This window comes from Prionailurus bengalensis, chromosome X (genome assembly GCF_016509475.1).
Source record: "Prionailurus bengalensis isolate Pbe53 chromosome X, Fcat_Pben_1.1_paternal_pri, whole genome shotgun sequence".
Lineage (NCBI taxonomy): Eukaryota > Metazoa > Chordata > Mammalia > Carnivora > Felidae > Prionailurus > Prionailurus bengalensis.
This window is the reverse complement of record NC_057361.1, coordinates 128,476,561-128,497,897: the sequence shown is the minus strand read 5'-3', so window position 1 is coordinate 128,497,897 and position 21,337 is coordinate 128,476,561. Positions and strand designations below refer to the sequence as shown.

The 21,337-nt window shown below is 40.3% G+C and overlaps 1 protein-coding gene across 1 annotated transcript; it reads right to left on the bottom strand.

Moving 5' to 3' along the window:
• Positions 1 to 233: 233 nt before the first annotated feature.
• VBP1 (VHL binding protein 1) lies at positions 234 to 21,109 on the bottom strand. Its single transcript, XM_043570430.1, has 6 exons — positions 20,942 to 21,109; positions 17,280 to 17,404; positions 7,877 to 7,943; positions 6,024 to 6,122; positions 3,385 to 3,523; positions 234 to 1,301 (listed from the first exon to the last, which is right to left on the bottom strand). The coding sequence occupies exons 1-6, from the start codon at positions 21,032 to 21,034 to the stop codon at positions 1,231 to 1,233; spliced, it is 594 nt and encodes a 197-aa protein (XP_043426365.1). The 5' UTR covers positions 21,035 to 21,109; the 3' UTR covers positions 234 to 1,230.
• Positions 21,110 to 21,337: the final 228 nt, after the last annotated feature.

Sequence of the window (21,337 nt, the reverse complement as noted above, 5' to 3'; positions counted from 1 at the left end):
GAAATTTAAAATTATGAAAAAACTGACTTAAGGAACTTTGGTATCTTTCAGATTTAACTACTCAATTGTTTGCTGATCTGTACTCCTTCCAAAGGGATTCTGTGTTATTTCTACAAACATAAGTTCTTGGGACATGCTGGTTTTAAGGTGAAGTAAACGTGCTTTACAAATATGTGAAAAGATACATGTTAACTTTAGAAAGAATAATGTGAAAAAAAGGTGCCAGGCCGCAGTTTTAACTTCAATGTTTTAATATCATGAAATACAACTACAAAACATTGTACGAGTATATTTTGTTCTCTACATGGAGATGGAATAATACATTTGTGTTTTTACCAGAATCTCTACATCCAGCGTTAGCCACTGTACCAACGGCTTTCCACAGGGATTTTCTAGTCTTCCCATGAGGTCTTATCATGAATAAAAAAAGCTCACAAATCTTTTCAACCACTGCAGATTTATATTTAGCTTAACATTTTTGTTCAGCTGCTTTGGAGAACTGTTAAGAAATACAAAATTGCCTTAGCCAAGAGTTTTGAGAGGCTAAAGAATTTTGTTGTTTCACGTTGGCCAAGATCTCCCTTATGTTGACATTGCAAAGACACTGTGTACTTCTATGGGGTAAGAAAAAGCGTCTCAATAGCCCTCTTACTACTTAGGAAGGCCAATTACCATTTCCTTAAAAGTACAGAATATTATAATAGATAGCTATTGGCTAAGCAGCACTTCATGAAAATCCATTATATAAGACAAATAACAGCAACAGAGAGCCATAAAGCCCCACATGTACTAAAGAAAACAAGTTTGGAAATATTTAAACTAAGTGCTTTTCCTACCTCTAAACTGGTTTAACTACATCAAGTAAGAGTAATATCAGCCAATAAAGAAAAAGTAAACTGTGCTAGTGTCCGGAATTAGGTTCAAGAGTATACCTCACAGTTTTCAGCCATTCCAGCTAAGACTTTGTTTATGACCGACAACAACAACAAAAAGATGAAAGTAGCATTTACTTTGTTGGAAATAAAAAAATTAAATTACTGCTAATTTCACAAAATATTTGAAACTAACTTTGTTTTTATAATAAAATGTTTATCTTGTTTTTTAAAGTTTTAACTACCGCTCTTACTGTTCAAAAAAATCAGTCAAAGTAATGTCAACCTTTAGGGATAAACTTTGGGGTACTTAAAATAACATGTTTTGAAAACTGAACCACATTTTTAATTGCCAGCATTATGCTTTGGTCTTAGTAGAATCATCTTTGTTTCTTCTTTTTACATCCCAATTATAAACCCTGGCCATATCTGCAAGAATTGTCAAAGAAAATGCAAATGCAATTCTAAAGATAACATACGCAATGACTAAGTAAGTATTCACTCACATGTTGAATCAGAAATCGTGCACACAAAATACCGGTAACAGCTAGGATTGTGAGCTATCTTGCTAGAATACCATTTGCTAAGAAAATACTGGAACTAAATTCCACCAATACAAAGTCAAGGCCTCAAGTCAACAACTGTTTAGCATATGTAGCCAACTGAAGCCTTATACTTGACAAAACATGTCCTTGACACTGTCAACAGTTTTAAAGATAGCTCCTCATCCATGAAATTTCAAAGACTGTTGACACCATATCCTTACAGGCAATATTTAAATTAGTACAATTCAATTATCAATAATTTCATCTCTTACCCCCCCTTTGGTTTAATAGGACATTCACTCAATTTATTTTCCTTTCCACAAGCACCACCCTGTGTAGGCCCTCACATATCAGTGATTTCTTTCATGGACTATGCCTTTGGTGTTGTATCCTAAAGTCACCAGTGTAACTCAGGCCATCTAGATTTTCTCCAATGTTATCCTCTACGAGTTTGATAGCTATTTCCCTGGACTTCTGTGGATCAAATCTCCACATCACGAGTCCCATCCCAGCCCCTGCTCTAGGCCTCCACCAGGCCTGCCTTCCGTCACCCAAGTACTCAGCGGCCGCTGTGTGCCGCGTGCCACATGCCGTGGAGAAAAGAACAGGTGCAGCTCCCACGCTTGCAGTGCTCCCGACCTGGCACAGAAAACCAAGTACTGAGTGCAAAGCGCTAAGTAAGCACAGAGAAACAATAAAACACCCTGAGGATCTGAACAGGTATAGAAATGATCTGATACTTGAACTGTACTAGGAAGGAAATGAAGGAGTAACCCACAGAAACATAAATAGGGGGAAATTGTTCCAGGTGGGAGGAACAAAGTGGAAATGTAAAGGGTGTGGCACATTGGCAGGGGGCAGTGAGGAGAACCGATTGGGGCTACTTGGAACCCAGGTGCACGGGGCGGGGTGGGGAGGCTGGGGCAGGAAGAGGTCAGGGGCACAAGGTAAGACGGTATGGGACACTTCACTCAGGGCCTCTGTGCATACCTTTCCTGCAACAGGGAGCCACTGAAGTTCTCTATCGCAACCAGAGGAGCAAAAATAGGATGCATGACTCAGTAAATTCACACTGGAGATAGTGTGAAGGAGAGATGGGAGAAAAACAGACTATAAAACTACTTAGTCTAGGTTCTGGAAGGCCAAAAGGAGACAATGGACAGAGAGGTTTACAAGGGAAATTTGACAAGAATCTGGTGATTGGTTGGCTCTTGGTGATGAAAGAGGAGTGGAGAGCAACTCCCGAGTTTCTGTCCTGGGGAGTGTGTGGGACCAGTGTCCGCAATAGGAACCAGGAGAGAGAAGTCAGAAAGGAGAGGCACAGAGCTGGGTTTCAATACAGCTGCCCCCTCCCTAAGCAGAACACCTGCCTCCACCTCTCTTCTCTGCTCGTCTGAACCCTCTACTGCCTTTCAAAACAAACCAAGTTCTAACTTCCCCAAGTCTTCTTTGCACTAATTCCAGCTCATATCTCTTTCCCTAACTTTATATTGCCTTGGCGTGGCATACACGAAATGAACTTATATTTTGCTATGAAATTATGATGTAGCTTTATACATGTTTAGTTCTAACACAGCAAGACTCTGCCGCTCTTTTCTTGCACTGATTCCCTCACCATCCTGTGCCCCATACAGCTTAGCACAGTTGCAGCAACATGGGAGACCCTTAATAAATGCTTGCGGATTAAACTATTCAACTGGCTATGAAGGCATCTTGAAAAAATATTTGAAAGAAAAACGCTTATGCATTTTGCAGTTTCCAAACCTTCACAACTCAGGTCAGATTAACCTATCTACAAACTTATTTCAGTATTAGTTCCAAATATGTTATTTATCACTCTCATAAAATCTGCAACTTCAAATTAGCCCAGGAATAAGGATAGTCTTCTCATCAAAGTAATGCAAATAAGAGTGTTGAAAATCATCTTTCTCTTTTCCTCCCTTTGCTTTTAGTTAAAGAAAGGATACTGACTTCTGTGGTAGTAAATTGATCTCGAAGAAAGTCAAGGTCTTCCTCAAGGGAATCAAGATTCTTTGTAGCAGTCGATAAATTCTTTTCCAACAATGCCTGGGCTTCATCAATATCATATTCAAGCATCACATTAGCCTGGAGAGAGAAAGTCACAACAATTACTCAACATTCACACAGTGTCTCACAGGGTCGGCAGGGGTTAGGCCAAATCTAGCTGCCCTTTCTTAGAAGTTTTCTTGGACTCCAGATATTCTCCATTCACTTATGCGTTCACACCACAGTGGCAGAGCTGGGTACTCGTGACAGAGACCGTGTGGTCTGCAGAACCAAAATATTTACTCTCTGACCATGGGGCACCTGGGCGGCCCAGTCGGTTGGGCATCCAACTTTGGTTCAGGTCATGATCTCACAGTTTGTAAGTTCGAGCCCCACATCAGGCTCTGTACTGACAGCTTGGAACCTGGAGCCTGCTTCAGATTCTGTGTCTCCCTCTCTCCCTGCCCCTTCTCTGCTCACACTCTATTTCAAAAATAAATAAACGTTAAAAAACATTTTTTTTAATATTTACTCTCTGACCTTTTACACAAAGTTTATTGATCCCTGGGTTAGAGAATATATTTACATACACTACATCATCTATTCCTCATAAACAACCCTGGTCAGTCAAGTTACCACCTTCTTTACAGCTAAGAAAATGTGGGCTCAAAGAGGTCAGGTTGCCTACACTCATATAGATAGTAAGTAAACAGGAGAATTAAGAGAAAAACCAGTGATCAAACATCAAATTCCATCTTTCTACAACCTCCATGATGACAGTAAATTGTATTACATTTGAATCAATTTATTTTCTTACAATTTATTTAGTTTGAGAGAGGGAGACAGAGGGAGAGAGGGGATTCCAAGCAGGCACCACACTATCAGTGCAGAGCCTGACTCAGGGCTCCATCTCATAAACTGTGAGATCACGACCTGAGCTGAAACCAAGAGTTGGACACTTAACCGACTGAGCCACTCAGGTGCCCCACATTTGAATCAATGTAAATAGCTGTTTCTGGGGCGACTGAGTGGCTCAGTCAGTTAAGTGTCTGACTTTGGCCCAGGTCATGATCTCACATTTTGTGAGTTCGAACCCCGCGTGGGGTCTCTGATGACAGCTCAGAGCCTGGAATCTGTTTCAGATTCTGTGTCTCCCTCCCTCTCTCTGCCTCTCCCCTTCTTGTGCTCTCTCTCTCTAAAATAAATAAACATTAAATTTTAATTTAATTTAAAAAAAGAAAGTTGTTTCTGAGCTTAAGCTTAAGTAATTTAAAAGTTTTCAAATACATATATATTATGTAATTTGATCCAGTAATGGCAAGCTTTTACTGTCCCCTTTTCTTCAAATATTTTTTAATGATTTTATTTATATTTGAGAGGGGGGCGGGCAGAGAGGAAGACACAGAATCTGAAGCAGGCTCCAGGTTCTAAGCTGTCAGCACAGAGCCTGACGTTGGGTTCGAACTCACGAACAGCAAGATCATGACCTGAGCTGAAGTCGGACGCTTAACCGACTGAACCACCCAGCAGCCCCTATTGTCCCCTTCCTACCTCCAACAGATGTTAGGAGCAAAGACAAAGTGACTGTGTTGAATTCTGAAGCTCTGGTGTTACTGCCTACACTTAGAGATGCGGGCATTCTGGAGGTGGGGAACCAAACCTCCTCCAGCACTGAACTCTTCCCATCACCTGACTTACACTGGGCATTTCCTGAACCACTTCCCTCATCTGACAAATGGAATTTAAAAATTACTCAAAAGATGGTTGTAAGGATTAAATCAGACAGACAATATGAAAGTGTCTGGCACAAAGTAGGTGCTACATAAATAAATACTTACTGACTGAATAACCCAATCTGTGACAGTTAGAAAACTGTATACAAATTCGAATAGGACAAAAAAAAATTCAATGGAAGTACATGTCTCTTAAATCCCAGACCCCAATCTCATTCCCGAGTCAACTGACACTCTTATTACTGTTTAGTTTTCAGAAAATCTCTACACTTTGGAGCTGTACACGTAGCTTGTTACTTTGTATGAGAACCTGCCTGGGGTAATGAGACCTGTGGACAGTTACCTGGCCCATCAGGAATGGCCTGGATGTCTGGTCAGGTGACTGAGAGGAGTAAGGCAGGAAAAATCACAGACAAGGCCTATGAAATTGTCTAAAATTGAAATATACGGTTTAAAAAATGGACTCCATTTTCAAGGTTTTTTAATCATCTTTTCCCCTTAACTTTAGAGAGAACTAATAAACTCTTATGGGGAAGAAACATTTATCGGAGGTTCAACAGTCCTTTCCATTTTACTTCTCTTGCTCTTCCTTCTGTTAGATTTAAACGATACAGCACGAGAGGAAGGGGATGAGGGTTTCAGGTAGTTCTGTCTTGACCAGGAGAGACCCGAGCATATTGTACAGCTCACCACACTCCTCACCTCAGTCCGTCTCCAGTACAGACCCCTTGAACTCCACCTCTGTTCCTTCCAGCGTCAAAGACAGATGGGCACTTTACCCAGCTCAAACAGTACTGCTATGCCGGGAAAACCATGCTGGTTTACAAATGTAAGCCAAGAAAGCTGTGGTCATTTCGGTTACTTACCCCCAACCACAGACACACTTTATCAGTAGGAGGAACTGAAGCCTTGCAATACAGGTTATCTGCCAGTAAGAATCTAGTCTCCAGTGAGCTGGTGGACTCCTTGGAAAAAAATGACAGTACTGTAAATAGGTCAGTTTAATTAAAAAGGTTATAAAGGAGAGATCACAGATCTGAACCTAAGTCACTGAAAACTGTACCATCACGCCAACTAAGTGTAGTGGCAATAGAAATGAACGCTGGAGCCAGACACCTGCGTGTGGGGGGGATGGATTCTGGATCAGCTACTTACTACCTGTGTAAATTGAGCATTTCACTTGACCTCTCTGTGTCTCAGGTTCCTGGTCTGTAAAATTAGGAAAATTGTCCCTACATCTCTGAAGGCTGTAGCGAGCAGACTTTACACAAACACAGACACACACAACAGTGCCTGGCACAAAGTAAGTGCTATGCAAGAGTCAGCAATTATTACTTCATCAGTGCTTCATGCGCAACCAACCAGTTTTCTGAAGTTTCTTACAAATTTCACCACATGAGTTTATAGATACAGTGGAATACTACTTGGCAATGGGAAAGAATGAAGTCCTGCCATCTGCAAAAATGTGGATGGAACTGGAAGATATGCTGAGTGAAACAAGTCAGTCAGAGAAAGACAGATATCATATGTTTTCACTCATATGTGTAATTTGAGAAACTTAACAGAAGACCATGGGGGAAGGGAAGGGGAAAAATAGTTTCAAACAGAGAGGGAGGCAAACCATAAGAGACTCTTGAATACAGAGAAAAAACTGAGGGTTGATGGGGGTAGGGGTGAGGAAGAGGGGTAAATGGGTGATGGGCACTGAGGAGGGCACTTGTTGAGATGAGCACTGGGTGTTGTATGTAAGTGATGAATCATGGGAATCTACTCCCGAAGCCAAAAGCACACTATCTATACTGTAGGTCAGCTAACTTGACAATAAATGATATTAAAAAAAACTTCACCACATAAAATAATGTATTAGAAATACAGTTATCCTGTCAAGTAATAAATCATATACATATACACCTACATATAATCTATTAAATATAATATGCTTATAAAATTTAATCTTTATAGCCTCTAATGAGTATGGGATTAAGACTCAGCACATTTTCAAATCCAGTTCTGCCAATAACCAGCTATGTGACACTGGTCAAGTGTAACCTCTCTGTAATGGTCCCCTCAACTGTGAAATGAGAACCCAAAGCATAATTTCTAAGATTCTTTGCAGATCTGTAAATCTTGGACTCACTCCTTATTCTTAGGGAGAACAACAACAACAAAAACCCTTAGATGCTGTTACCTCAAAATAAGGTATTTTCTTTTTGTATCGAAAATAATTTTGGGGTGCCTGGGTGGCTCAGTTGGTTAAGTGTCTGACTTTGGCTAAGGTTGCAATCTCACAGTTTGTGGGTTCAAGCCCTGCGTCGGGTTCTGTGCTGGCAGCTCAGAGCCTGGAGCCTGCTTCAGATTCTGCATCTCCCTATCTCTCTGCCCTCCCTCCCATTCGTGCTCTCTCTGTCTCTCTCAAAAATAAACAAACATTAAAAAAATTTTAAAAAGAAAATAATTTCAAATTGCATTTAAGTTTTATAAATACTCCATATAAGTAAAATAATCCAAGATGTGTAGACCCTAAAATTAAAGCTGACTTGGAAAAACAAGCCACAAAGCCACATTTATCACAGAAGCACACTGCACATGTACATAAGAATCAAGGCGGCAGACTGGATCTACCAGCACATTCAAATACCAGTAACCAAGGAGTCAAGGAAGATGAATTTCTGCTGAAGTATTCTGGTTCATTCACATTTATAAACAAAAATGCACTTACTTTTTTCTTCTGCATGTATTTTAGAATTTCTAATGTCTGCTTAATTTCAGGAATCTGACCTTTCAGCCTGTGGATAAGAAAAAGGTTGACTTAGTGTTCTGCAGGCAAGAAAAACCCTAGGACACAGTCTTACTGGCTTTGCATTTTCTATCGATATCTTTTTGAGGACTGCTAAAACCATCCATTTGTCAAAACCCACAGAATATACAACACAACAGTGAACCCTAAGGTAAACTAGGGAGTTTAGTTAATAAAAATATATTATTATTATGTATTGGTTCATCATTCATTTATTTTTTAAGTTAGGCTCTATGCCAAAAGTGGGGCTCGAATTCACGACCCCTAGAGCAAGAACCACATGCTCTACAGATTGAGCCAGCCAGGAGCCCCTTGACTCCTCAATTGTAGTCAATATCCCACTCTGGTGGAGGCTGTTGAGCTGTTGAGAATGGGGGATGCTCTGCATGTTTGGGGAGGCACAGAGTGTATGGGAAACCTCTGTACCTTCTGTTCAACTGTGCTATGGAGATGTGCTCCAAAAGTGCTCTAAAAATGAACATCTATTAAAAATTAATCTTAAAAACGAAACTACTAGCAACTGTCCCAAGTGACATCAATGTCACTGACAAGAAAATAAGAGATAAAAATATGCTGAAAACACTCAAAGTTACTTCGAAGAAAGAATGAAACATTTTTTATTTTGTTGGCACTGAAGGTTAGCTCTTTTCTGTGATGATTAGAGGCTGCCCAAGGTCATAAAATGTTTTGCATGGAAAAATGTGCGAATGTGGGGTCCCTGTCAAATCACAATGGAATCTGCAACAAAACAAACTAAGGATACAGAAACAAAGCCGTGGTTCTTTCAGAATGCATTTAACTAAACGTGACTGGAGATTGGTACGTAAACAAAATTTAAATGTGATGATGAAAATGTACTTATTATAGAAGTGTTGAATCACTATATTGTACACCTGAAGCCAATATAACACTGTATGTTAACTACACTGGAATTTAAATGAAAATTTGATAAACAAAGAAAATATACTTATTATATAAAGGAAGCCACAGCATGCATGAAGAGCAGCACGGAAAACTTTATTTTACCCTGTGCTACTGACCTGGCAAGAAGTGTGGTAGAAGAGCTTGCTACTTAAAAAAAACAGTATCGATACCATAATGTCTTTTTTTCAACATTTATTTATTTTTGACAGAGACAGAGCGTAAGCGGGGGAGGGGCAGAGAGAGAGGGAGACACAGAATCCGAAGCAGGCTCCAGGTTCTGAGCTGTCAGCACAGAGCCCGACATGGGGCTCGAACTCACAGACTGCGAGATCATGACCTGAGCTGAAGTTGGACACTTAACCAAATGAGCCACCCAGACACCTAATACCATACTGTCTTGATGACTACAGCTTTGTAATACAGCTTAAAGTCTGGGATTGTGATGCCCCCAGCTTTGCTCTTCTTTGCCCACATTACTTTGGCTATTTGGGGTCTTTTCTGGTTCCATACAAATTTTAGGATTGTTAGCTCTGTGAAGAATGCTGGTGTCATTTTGATAGGGATTGCACTCACTGAATGTGTAGATTGCTTTTTGGAAATAAAGTCCAGTGAATAATCTAGAAACACATACTTAGCATTTATGTTTTTTACTTAGTTTGAAGGATAATGCTTTGTGAACTCTTTACAAATTCAATATGGATGTTGTAGATCTTCCAATTTTGCTTACTTTTGTATTCTGTGTTGATATAGGTAAATGTTAAGGAGCTATATTTGTAAAATATCTGATACACATACAACATAAGAAGAAATGTTCAGATAAAGATTTTTTGGTCATGCCAATGATTTCTAGCATATATTTTTGTATGTAAAAATATTACATGTTATACATAAATTATGGAGCATATATAAATCAATCAGCTGCAGCCCCAGGCAACTTAGGAACCTCCACCCCTCCCCAGTCTGCTCCATCCCAAGAGATAGCAGCTCTCCTGAACCATATGCTTACAGCCCCTTTTTCTCTTTTTCAAGAGTTTCATCACATTTACGTACATCCCCAAATAATATATTCTTTGCAGGTTTCTTGGCTTAATACAATCTCGTGTTATATGTGGTTTTCTTGGGTTTGCTTTTTTAACTCAGTTAGGTTCCTAAGACTTGTTCATTCATTTTCAGCTGTGTAACATTAAATTCTGAATATAGCACATCTTCTTTATCTACTCTCTTGCCAGTGGACAGTTGGGTCAGTTCTATGTCATTGTTATTATATGAACAACAGAAATCTCTAAGTTCTAGGAATGGGTAGCGGAGTGAGAAGGGAGATGGAGGCTTAGAAGGGAAGCAAACCAAATCTTCAAAAGGGGAGTACAGCTAAAGGAGAACTTTCTAGGTGTTTTCTCCTCCATCTAAATTGCTCTGGGTGAATCACCTTACCTACTCTGTCATTGCTACGGGGTGGAAAAAGAGTAGAACTGACCAGAAGCAGAGAGGTCAGGCTGAGGAGCTGAGAAGACAAATACTGGTCCCCAGTCATCCCCTTCCCCTCACTCCTACTCCCAGGAGTGATGACACCAAAGACAGCCAAGGGCGGAGGAACTAAAAGAATCCTCAGAGACCAAGTCACCTGGTTGGGGAGAAGGGACATGTGTCCAATGGTGGTGTCCTAGACTATAACACTAACAGCATTCTTCCTACCCCTACTCACCAGGAGGGGCTTAAATTACTCCCACCTCCATATTACTCCATGACTGGCCAAAGTAACTGGTATCCCTGAGGGAATGTGAGCTGATGGGGAAAAGAAATGATAATCTGATAAACACAACTACAATAAAAAAAGACAATTAAATTCAACAATGTCCATCAGATGAAACAAAATGAAATACTAAAAGATTAGATTATCAATAAGTATTTAAAAATACCTCAGAGAGCAAAAAAAAGGATTATTGGTAATATGAAGAAACAAGTAGCTATAAGAAGAACCAACCAGAATGACTAGGTATAAAACGTAATGGCTCAAATAAGGAACTCATGGACATCCATCTAATCGCCAAAAGTCAAATTACCAAAGTCAGAAGAGAGGAAATAATAGAGAAATGGAAGGCAGAATTAGAAGCATCAACATCTATATTGACAGGAATCCCAAAAGGAGAAAAAAATTAACAGAAAAAAATGCAAAAAATGATAATCACAAAATTTCCGGTTAAAGAACAATAAAAGGCATACAATTCAGGTGTTAGGAGATTACCACAAGAGAATTATGAAATACTAAAGAACTTCTATACTGAAGGTGAAGTTAAAGACAAATGACAGGCTGCAAGGAACCATTTACAGCATATGTAAAGACAGAGGTTAGTATGCAAACTACTACATAGAGCCATCTGCTGCAAAACAACTCAATCGTGCACAAAAAAATCGTTTTTGTTGCATAGCTGATATCAGAGGTGAGGGAAGTTCCAGAAAAAAATTAAAGGGTAAAAAACTGGAAAAGGCTTTGGGTTGAGCAGTGAGACCTACAGAAAAGTAAGCATCATGAGTCAGGTGCCACTGTGGGCTGCAGACCTAAGCCTGCCCTCCACCCCCCACCCAGCAGCTCAGTGGGGGAGCTCGCATATTAAGTGCCAGAACAGGAACAGGCTTGTATACAATAAACACTCCTGGCAAAAGCAAAATCCTCTATGGATAAAGGCAAACCACACAGCTATATCCATACTAAAAGAAAGCAGACATACAGCTCGGTAAGAAAGACAAAAGATAGCCACACACAAATTCCAGTGAATTAAAACAAAAGAGATGATGATATCAAAAGTACCCAAAAAGAAAAATTAGTTTATCTGAAAAGAAAGGCTAGGTTTAAAACAATAACCTTATGTTGTTTCCATGGAACACCCTTAAATAGAAATAATAAACAGGTAGACAATGAAGAGACAGAAGAGATTCATCAAGAAAATGTTACCCGAAAAAAGCTGGAACAGCTGTAAGCATTCAACAAAACAGACCTGAAACAATAAGCATTATTTTATATAGGGTTAAGTTCACCAAAACATAGTAATTCTCAAACTGCATGTGCCTGATAATGTAGACTAAAAAGGTTTTAAAAAGGGATACAAATTGTCCCAGGTTCAGAGAGGAGACCGGCCCTCCCACCTGTAACCGTCCCAACAGCCAGAGAAAACACACACCCTGTTAGCTGGAAGGCAGCGGAGAGCCACTGAGGGTGGCAGGGACCACAGGGATGACCCCTGCGAGGGAAGCAACTTGGAAGTGAGCTGATCTCCTGCAGCTACTTTACCACATAATAGGTAGGGGATGCTTCTCTTTATAGAAGTATACCAGCTTATTAATAAATTTAAAAATAACTGAACTAGAACATCATTTTGCAACTCACAACGAATGGATCCAGCATGGAGTATCATAAAAAGAGACAACTAGATACTATGTACCTCTTAATGGAAAAACGTTACACAAACCTATGAAGCAGTACTGTCAAAAAACCACAAAAACCCTGAATACAATTAAGACCTTAGATCCAACTACCGATTTATAGTATTGAGAGGACAAAGAGAGAGGACAAAGAAACATGCTAGAAAGTTTCACAACTGCTTCAAAATTTAGCAACATACTTCTGAATAACCCATGGATTATAAAGATCTAAATGTGAAAAGATAAAACAATAAAACTTAAAGAATAAAACATGAAGAGGATATCTTCATGAACCTGGGATAGGCAAGTATTACTTAAATAGGATACAAAAAAGCACTGACTAGTAAGGAAAAAGATTGTTAAACTGCACAACATTACAATTAAATAGTGCTGAGTCAAATACTATGTCCACAGTATATCCACTAAAAAAAGAAATTGAAAGCCTACCACACACCATACATAAATTTCTAGATTAAGACGTTAAACGTAAAAAGCAAAATTTTAAAACTTTTATAAGAAAACATAGAAGTTTGTCTTTTTAAACACAAATATAAGGATAGGATTTCTTAAGCAAGACACAAAAAAATATTAAGGGAAATTTTAATCGAAAACATTTAAATTAAGAACTACTCATCAGAAGAAACCATAAGAAAAAAGACATCACAAAAGGAAGAAAAATTTCTCACCCATATAACTTAAAAGGATTAGTATCCAATATACAGTTGACCTCTGACAATGCAGGGTTGACAAAATTCCCCCATATGGTCAAAAGTCCATGTATAGGGGTGCCTGGGTGGCTCAGTTGGTTAAGCATCTGACTATTGATTTTGGCTCAGGTCATGATCTCATGGTTCGTGGGATTGAGCCCCGAGTCAGTCTTCTGTGCTGATAGCACAGAGCCTGCTTGGGATTCAGTCTCTCCTTCTCTCTGCCCCTCCCCTGCTTATGCTCCTTCTCTGTCTCTCTCAAAATAAATAAATAAACTTAAAAAAAACAAGAAAACATATATTTTTAAAAATCCACATATAACTTTGGACTCCCTCAAAAACTTAACTACTAATAGCCTGTTGACTGGAAGCCTTACTGATAACATAAAAATCAATAAACATGTATTTTATATAATATGTGATATGTATTATAGACTGTATTCTTACAGTAATACCTGACGTTTTCTTATTTTTTTCCAGTATTTCCAGGCTATGTGGTTCATCTGTGAGTTTTTTTTCAAAAGGTCACACATCCTCAAAAATTTTTTATAGATGTATGTGTATATATATATATACACACATATATATATACACACACACACATATATCATACACATAAACACACACACACCCTCTTACTCCATCTTCTATTTCCTTTGCATTTATTGCCTTCTAACCTACTGTATACTCTAGTTCTGTTTTCTGGTTGGAATGCCAGCTCCATGAGGACACAAATTCTTATCTGTTTTGTTCACTGATATATACTAAGTATTTAGGATGATGCCACATATTAGGTGCACAATAAATATTAATTCTATTGAACTGTGTGTTTACTATCTACATTCCACTAGACTGCAACATCTCCAAGGGCAGGGACTGTCTGTTTTGTTAACTGATATACCCCAAATGTACCTAATTAGGAAGACTGCAGGTGCACACTGCAATTTTTATCCCTCACATTCAGGCCTAGAGCATATATAAACCTGGAGTGAGTACCCTACTATACCACACAGTACTAGAGTTAGCAATATAACTTTGATACACAAATTTCCTCCTCACTCCCAGGGCTTGATCCTGAGGCCCATTTTCTTCTCTATCTATAACCTCCCTGTGGGTGACCTGAAATCCAATGGCTTTATTCTTCTTTTTAAAATGAAAATAAACTTTATTACAAAATCGGTATGTGAGAGGCGCCTGGGTGGCTCAGTCCATTAAGTGTCCAACTCTTGGTTTCAGCGCAGGTCATGATCCCAGAGTTGTGGGATTGAGCCCTGCATTGGGCTCCATGCTGACAGTGCAGAGTCTACTTGGGATTCTCTCTCACTCCCTCGCTCTCTACCCTTCCCTCACTCACGCTACCTCTCTCTCTCTCTCTCTCAAAAATAAACTTTAAAAAAGCAGCATATGAATATTGTAGAAATTTAACAATACAGATGACCAAATTTCTAAAAATGCCATATTCCCACCACCCAAAGATTATCACTGTTAATACACCATTAGTGTACTTCCAAATATTTGTGTACATACACAATTTTTTTCCAAAATGAGAGCATACCATAGTGTTTTCTATCCTGCCTTTTTCTGCTAACATTCTCTATCTGTTCATGTCAATAACTTCTCATCTTATTTAATACACAGCCCATATTCAATTACCCTGTCACCAAAATCATATGAGAAAATATGTCTAAAGAAACTTTTGCACTTTAACATAAATGGCACCTTATGCCCAGGTGACCCTCCTTCCTTTAGTCTGCCTCCAAAACTCATACCCAGCCTTCAGAATTCTACAGAGCCATATGCTCTTCTTGGAAGCTTCCCCTGAACCTCCTTGCCCCCCTCCAGATCACACCTCTCCTTTGCTAACTCATTCCTTTGCACCGAAGTATCTTGACTGTTATACTTTATGTACTTATCTTATTTACATATCTATCATGCCACTAGACTGTGTCCCTGTTGAGAGCAGATACTGGACCTGATTTCACCCAAACAGGATCTGGCACCTAGTCGGAATTCCATAAATATTTAACTGACAGAAGAAGGCTGCGTTTGTGCACAGCAGATATCCGCAAATATTTACTACAGTGAACTGACTTTATAAGCTACTATAAAAATACAGGGAAATAAACAAGTAAAAGCAAGGATCCATTTGTCCTATGCCTATTAGTTATGAAATTTCAGGAAAATCATAACCTCTATGCATCTCTCATCTCATCAGAAAAATAAGGATGAACTAGAGATTTAAGATGTTATGACCCTAGGTGCTTTGGAATAAGGTCTTCAATATTCATTCTATTATGTTTTCAAAACCATCTTTAGACTAATAACACACCAAGTACTGGCAAGGATGTGAAACAATTGGAACTCCCATACATTGCTGGTGGGAGTGAAATGTGGTATAGCCACCTTGGAGAACTTTTGGCAGTTTCCTCATAAAATTGAACATTATACTTACAGGTCAGCAATTCTAACCTTAGGTAATTACTCAGAAGAAGAAAACATACACATGCACAAAGACTTCAAACGCAATGGGGAAACAACCTAAATGTCCATTGGCAGGCAAATAGATAAAAATAGATACAAACTGGATGGAACTAGAGGGTATCATGCTAAGCTAAATTAGTCAGAGAAAGACAAATATCATATGACTTCACTCATATGAGGATTTTACGATACAAAACACATTAACATAAGGGACTCTTAAATATGGAGAACAAACTGAGGGTTGCTGGAGGGGCTGTGGGTTGGGGGTGGGCTAAATGGGCAAGGGGCATGAAGGAAGACCCTTGGGATGAGCACTGGGTGTTATACATAGGGGATGAATCACTGGAATGTACTTCTGAAATCATTATTGCACTATATGCTAACTAACTTGGATGTAAACTTAAAAGATAGATAGATAGATAAATAGATAGATAGATAGATAGATAGATACAACTCAGGCAACAACAGATGTTGGTGAGGATGCAGAGAAAGAGCATCTCTTTTGCAATGCTGGTGGGAATGCAAACTGGTACAGCCCCTCTGGAAACAGTATGGAGGTTCCTCAAACAATTAAAAATAGAACTACCCTACAACCCAGCAACTGTACTACTAGGTATTTATCCAAGGGATCCAAGTATGCTGTTTTGAAGGGACACATGCACCCCCATGTTTATAGCAGCACTATGAACAATAGCCAAAGTATGGAAAGAGCCCAAATGTCCATTGATGGATGAATGGATAAAGAACATGTGGTATATAGATACAATGGAGTATTACTCAGCCATCAAAAAGAATGGAATCTTGCCATTTGCAACTACGTGGATGGAACTGGAGGTTATGATGCTAAGTGAAATTAGAGAAAGACAAATATCATATGACTTCACTCATATGAGGACTTTAAGATACAAAACAGATGAACATAAGGGAAGAGAAGCAAATTTAACATAAAAACAGGGAGGAGGGCAAAGCATAAGAGACTCTTAAATATGGAGAATAAACAGAGGGTTGCCTGAGGGGCTGCGGGGGGATGGGCTAAATGGGTAAGGGCCATTAAGGAATCTACTCCTGAAATCACTGTTGCACTATATACTAACTTGGATATAAATTAAAAAATAAATAGCACATCACATAGAAAAAAAATAGATAAAAATTGTGGTACCTACATACAATGGAACAAGATTCAGCAGTAAAAAGAAATTAACCCAGTGACACACACAAAACCATGGATGACTCTTAAAAGCATTATACGAAGTGTAAAAATCCTGACATAAAATAGTAGTTACTACATGCTTTCGTTTATATGAAGCTCACAAACAGACAAAACAAATTTATGGTGAAAACAATCAGAACAGTGGTCAGCTCTGGGAGTGGGCAGGACTGGCCAGAAAGGGGCAGGAGGGAACTTCCTACAGTGATAGGAATGTTCTACATATTGATCTGGGCAATGGTTACAGAAGTGGATCCATCTGTGAAAATTCATCAAACTAAAATTCAAGATCTGACCTTTTTTTTTTTGAGAGAGAGGGAGAGCGCGCGTGCATGTGAGCAGTAGAGGGAGAAAGAGAAAATCTTGAGCAGGCTCCACACCCAGTGTGGAGCCCGAGTGGGGCTTGATCTCACAACCTAAGATCATGACCTGAGCTGAAATCAAGAGTCAGATGCTTAACTGACTGAGCCATCCAGGCACCCCTGGACATTTCATTATGTGTAAATTATGCCTTAATTCTTAAAAAGTTTAAGCCATACAAGATTAACCAAAAAGAAAAAAAAAACCTCTTGTAAATTTTTACACTTACCTCCTTTTCTTTTGAGCAAGATTGAGCTCCATAAACTTATACTTCTGGTACTGTTCATCCAGCTTCTTCAGTACTATATCTGCAGTCTCATTCCCAGGCTGTTTCATGAAGGAATCCACATCTTCCTTTATTATCAAAAATAACACATGACAAATTTTAGAATTTATACCTCTAAGCTGATTTTTGAGTGCTTCAACTTTATCTTTAAAACATAAAAGAAAAAAAAGAAGCTTGTATTTCCTTTCTCCAAAGGCTTGTTTTTAACTAAAAAGTAGTTATAAAAAGCATTTCAGACATCGCACATACATTATGTATCCAATGTATTCTTCCTCCGCCTTCCTCTTTTTATTTATATATAGGGAAAGAAAGATGACTTTACCTGCTTTATGCACCCCCAGGTGGCCCTAGTAATGAAATGAAAATGGTAATGAAAATTACCAACAAACACATTGCCTAGTCACATGCCCCAGCCACAAAACAACTCAGATTGTATGCCAAAATTATCGACTAAGTTTTTTTTTTAATGTAGGCTCCATGTCCAACATGGGGCTTGAACTCATGACCCTGAGACCAAGACTCACATGCTCTACCAACTGAGCCAGCCAGGTGCCCCTCGACTAAAATTTTTAATTCAACAAGTTCTGCCACTGAAATCATGTTAAATATGGTCATTTGGTTCCCAAGGCAAGCCACAAACACCTCCTTAAGTATCAACTGGTCAAAATAAAATAAACCTGAAAGGCAAACGGAACAATCTTTTGTAACAGGAATAATTACGCAAAAAAAAGTAGTCAAACTGAATAGCATTTTTTAAAACGTATACTACATCCTGGTCCTTAAAGAAAAGCTAGTTAATTAAATAAGGATCAAGAACTAGATGAAAATATATGGAAGCTTTAAGCCAATCCTACTGGAGCTTTCCAGCACTTAAAAGAACGTTTTTTCCTTCACTGTACGTTAAATTCAACTACCTTATGGTTTCTGCAATCTCTAGATCATTACTCTTATCCATGCTTACTAGCTATAAGGGAATATTTCAGCTAAAGCAAGACAAGAAGCAAATGAAAAAGAAACACAGCAAGGGAGTGAACCATGAGGCCATCAAAATTATCGGTCTAACACAGCAAAAGAAACTGAAAAGGTGAGGCTGGGGGCAATGGCTGAACTGTGCATGTAAAATGGAGACACATCTTCCTAGAAGGGTCACTGCAGGAAAGAGATCTAAATTAAAGTTTCTAGCACATGGTAAACGTTACTAGGAGCTTAGAGTCTAGCAAGGAGAATTAACTGTAGCAGCACAGCATTGTGGCTACAACACAGGGCCTGCCTGGTTTGAATCCTGGCTTCACCACACACTAGATGTGTTCACTTCGGGGAAGCTACTGAACCTCTCTCTTTGCCTCAACTTTCTCATCTGTAAAATGAGAATACCTTTTCCTCACAGGGGATTAAATGAGTTAGCATATGTCAAATGCTTAGAAGAATACATGACAGGTAGTAAGTGCTCAACAAACATTAGCTATGTGTATAATACAATCAGCTGAGGGAACTGATGAAAGTGCCAAGCATTCTGTCTTGGGGTAGTGGTAGTGCTCAAGCAAAACTACAGAGAGGTCCTATCTGAACTAGATGTTGAGAGATTAAGAGGTCAGCCACTAGGCAAAGGGGAAAGAGACAATTCCAGCAAAGAAAACAAACTACTGCACCAGTGGGAATGGAGAAAAGGATGAGGTCTTTTAACCAATACAGTATACTACCTCCTATCATCAAAGAAACTAATACATATTCAGCATCTACTTGGAATACTGAAAGTACATATTGCTTCCCACGGCAACTAAGCATTGTTATCCCTATTACACTTAAAGCCACTGGGGCTTAAAGCGGTAAAATAATATGCTCAACATGAGGCAGTAACTGGGAAGTCCAGGCAGGATTCAAACCCTGGTCTGTTTAGAAGCCAATGTTCTTTCTACAGTACATGTTATTCAAATAATACATAAAAATTAGGCTGCTTATATATTATATTAGATTGCATATATATTATGTCATACTGGTAGAAAGTTAAAGGTCTAGAAAAAATAACCCATAGCAGTTTTAGGGGGAAATGGCATTTTAAGATAAGACTTTATAAAGTGTCAGATAAAGTGTATCCTCTGGAATTAGATTTTTGAAGTCACCTCTCGCTGAGGACCAAGAATGCAGTGTTCAAGGCACTGTGGAAATTGAATTCAACGTCTAGTTATGAGATTATACTACGTGTCAGGCGCTGTGCTAGGACTAGGAGAAATGACACTGAGCCAAGATGACCACCTCACTTTCCTCCCACTGGCAGAGCAGAATGTATAAATAGTGGCTCTGGTGCTCCACAGACTGCCCAAGTTCAAATCCTCCGTCACCTGCTTACGCACTATGACTTGGGGCAAGTTACTTAAGTACCCCAGTTTCATCATCTACAAAATGGAAATGATAATCATACTCGCCCCCCCAGAGTTCTGTAAAAGCATCAGGAAAGCGCCTGGCAGTCAACAAATTTTGTCTCTTGTCACCATTAGTTGGGAAATGAATGGAAAGAAATAAATGGTACAAAATAATAACAAAAGAAAACAACTACAAAATTGAATCACCAAATGCAACTATGCAATAGAGTGTATATAAAAGTGGTCTAAATAAAGAATAAATTGGGTCCATCGAACGATGTACGATATCATTAACAAAGAGGTGGAGATACGGCAATATAGGTACAACCCAAAAGGTCGAGAACACTTCATTAAGACTTTACAGCAGCTCAGTCAGAAGTGAGTGAGGAAAGACGGAGGATACTGGGCTGAAGGCCAGTCGGGTTCTCTCTCACTCAGTTTTCAAAAACCATTTCTAGAGCAGCCTGATGGAAGAACAGTGTTGAAAGCATCTAGTTGCTTCTCTCTGGTTGGACTTCCGTTAACTCCCTGTTCTGTGAAGCCTCCAAATTGCATTCCCTGCCTCCTCTCTCAACTCCACACCGTTAATTCTCTTCCAGCGTTAGAATGACGTACCTAAAACCAAATATGACCACATCGTGCCTTTCCGTAGACACTTTCTAACGACAGCCCGGTGCCTACTGCACACAGCCTCGATTCCTTAGGACACACGAGGCCTTCGCACTCGGCCTCCACGCTACTTTCCCATCGGTGTCTCCTTCCACTCCGGCCAGGCGGCAGGCCACTGCGCCCCTTCAACGCACCGGTAAATTTCCTACTGTCACACCTGGGCACCAGCTGTTCTGCCTACTCATTGTACCCTAAGTCACCAAAACCGCCGGTCGCTCCAGCCTGCAGGCTGAGTCTCTCTCCGGCTTCTCGCCGCCTCCCCCTTTCCCTTTCCCAGTAGCAGAGGGTGAACACCGGCACCCGGGGGGGGGGGGGGGGGGGCGGCCCCTCAGACCGCCCCGCCCCGCCCCACAGGCCTCACGCCCGGCGCCCCCTTCCCTTCACCGACCGCGTTTCCCCGGGCGGGTCCCGGCACAGTTCAGCGCGTCTAGGCGCCGAGGGGACAGCGGACGAAGGGCTCCCCCAGGTCCATCACCTCCACTCCTCCCCCGTAGTCAAAGCCGGACTGGAGGCGAGAAAGGAAGGGGTTGCCCGCGGGGCCTACGCCAAGATCCTGAGGACCAGCGTGCCTCTTACCACAAACACGGCCTCAGGAATCCCCAGGTGGAGCCGCCGGCCGTTCCCTGCGGCCACTTCTCCTAATCCACAACCGTCCTTAGCGGCCGCCATCTTGGGAAAGCGAGCGCGCGACTAGCCGCCTCTCAAGCCGCCAACCGCCGGTGGCCCCTGATTGGCTCGCTCACAGCTGCAGGCCCGCCCCACTCTTGTGAATCTGCGCGTTCATAGGCGCGCAGGAAGTAGCCCCGCCTTCTCTCGGAGGAGGAGGTGCCCAACCTATGGGTACCGATTGGCTGCGAGCAGGTGAGTGACAAGTGACGAAGTGTCGCGAGGGAGATGCCGGCTTTGCGGGAAGAACCAATGCGGACTCCGGGAAAGAAGGGTACAGGGGATTTTTGTGGGTGGGAGGACTCG

Coding starts and splice junctions, on each gene's coding strand:
- VBP1 (XM_043570430.1), bottom strand. CDS start 21,034: ATGGCGGCCGCTAAGGACGGTTGTGGATTAGGAGAAGTGGCCGCAGGG. Junction 17,405..20,941: donor TTCCTGAGGCCGTGTTTGTG/GTAAGAGGCACG, acceptor TTGATAATAAAG/GAAGATGTGGATTCCTTCAT. Junction 1,302..3,384: donor ATTTACTACCACAGAAGTCA/GTATCCTTTCTT, acceptor CAATTCTTGCAG/ATATGGCCAGGGTTTATAAT.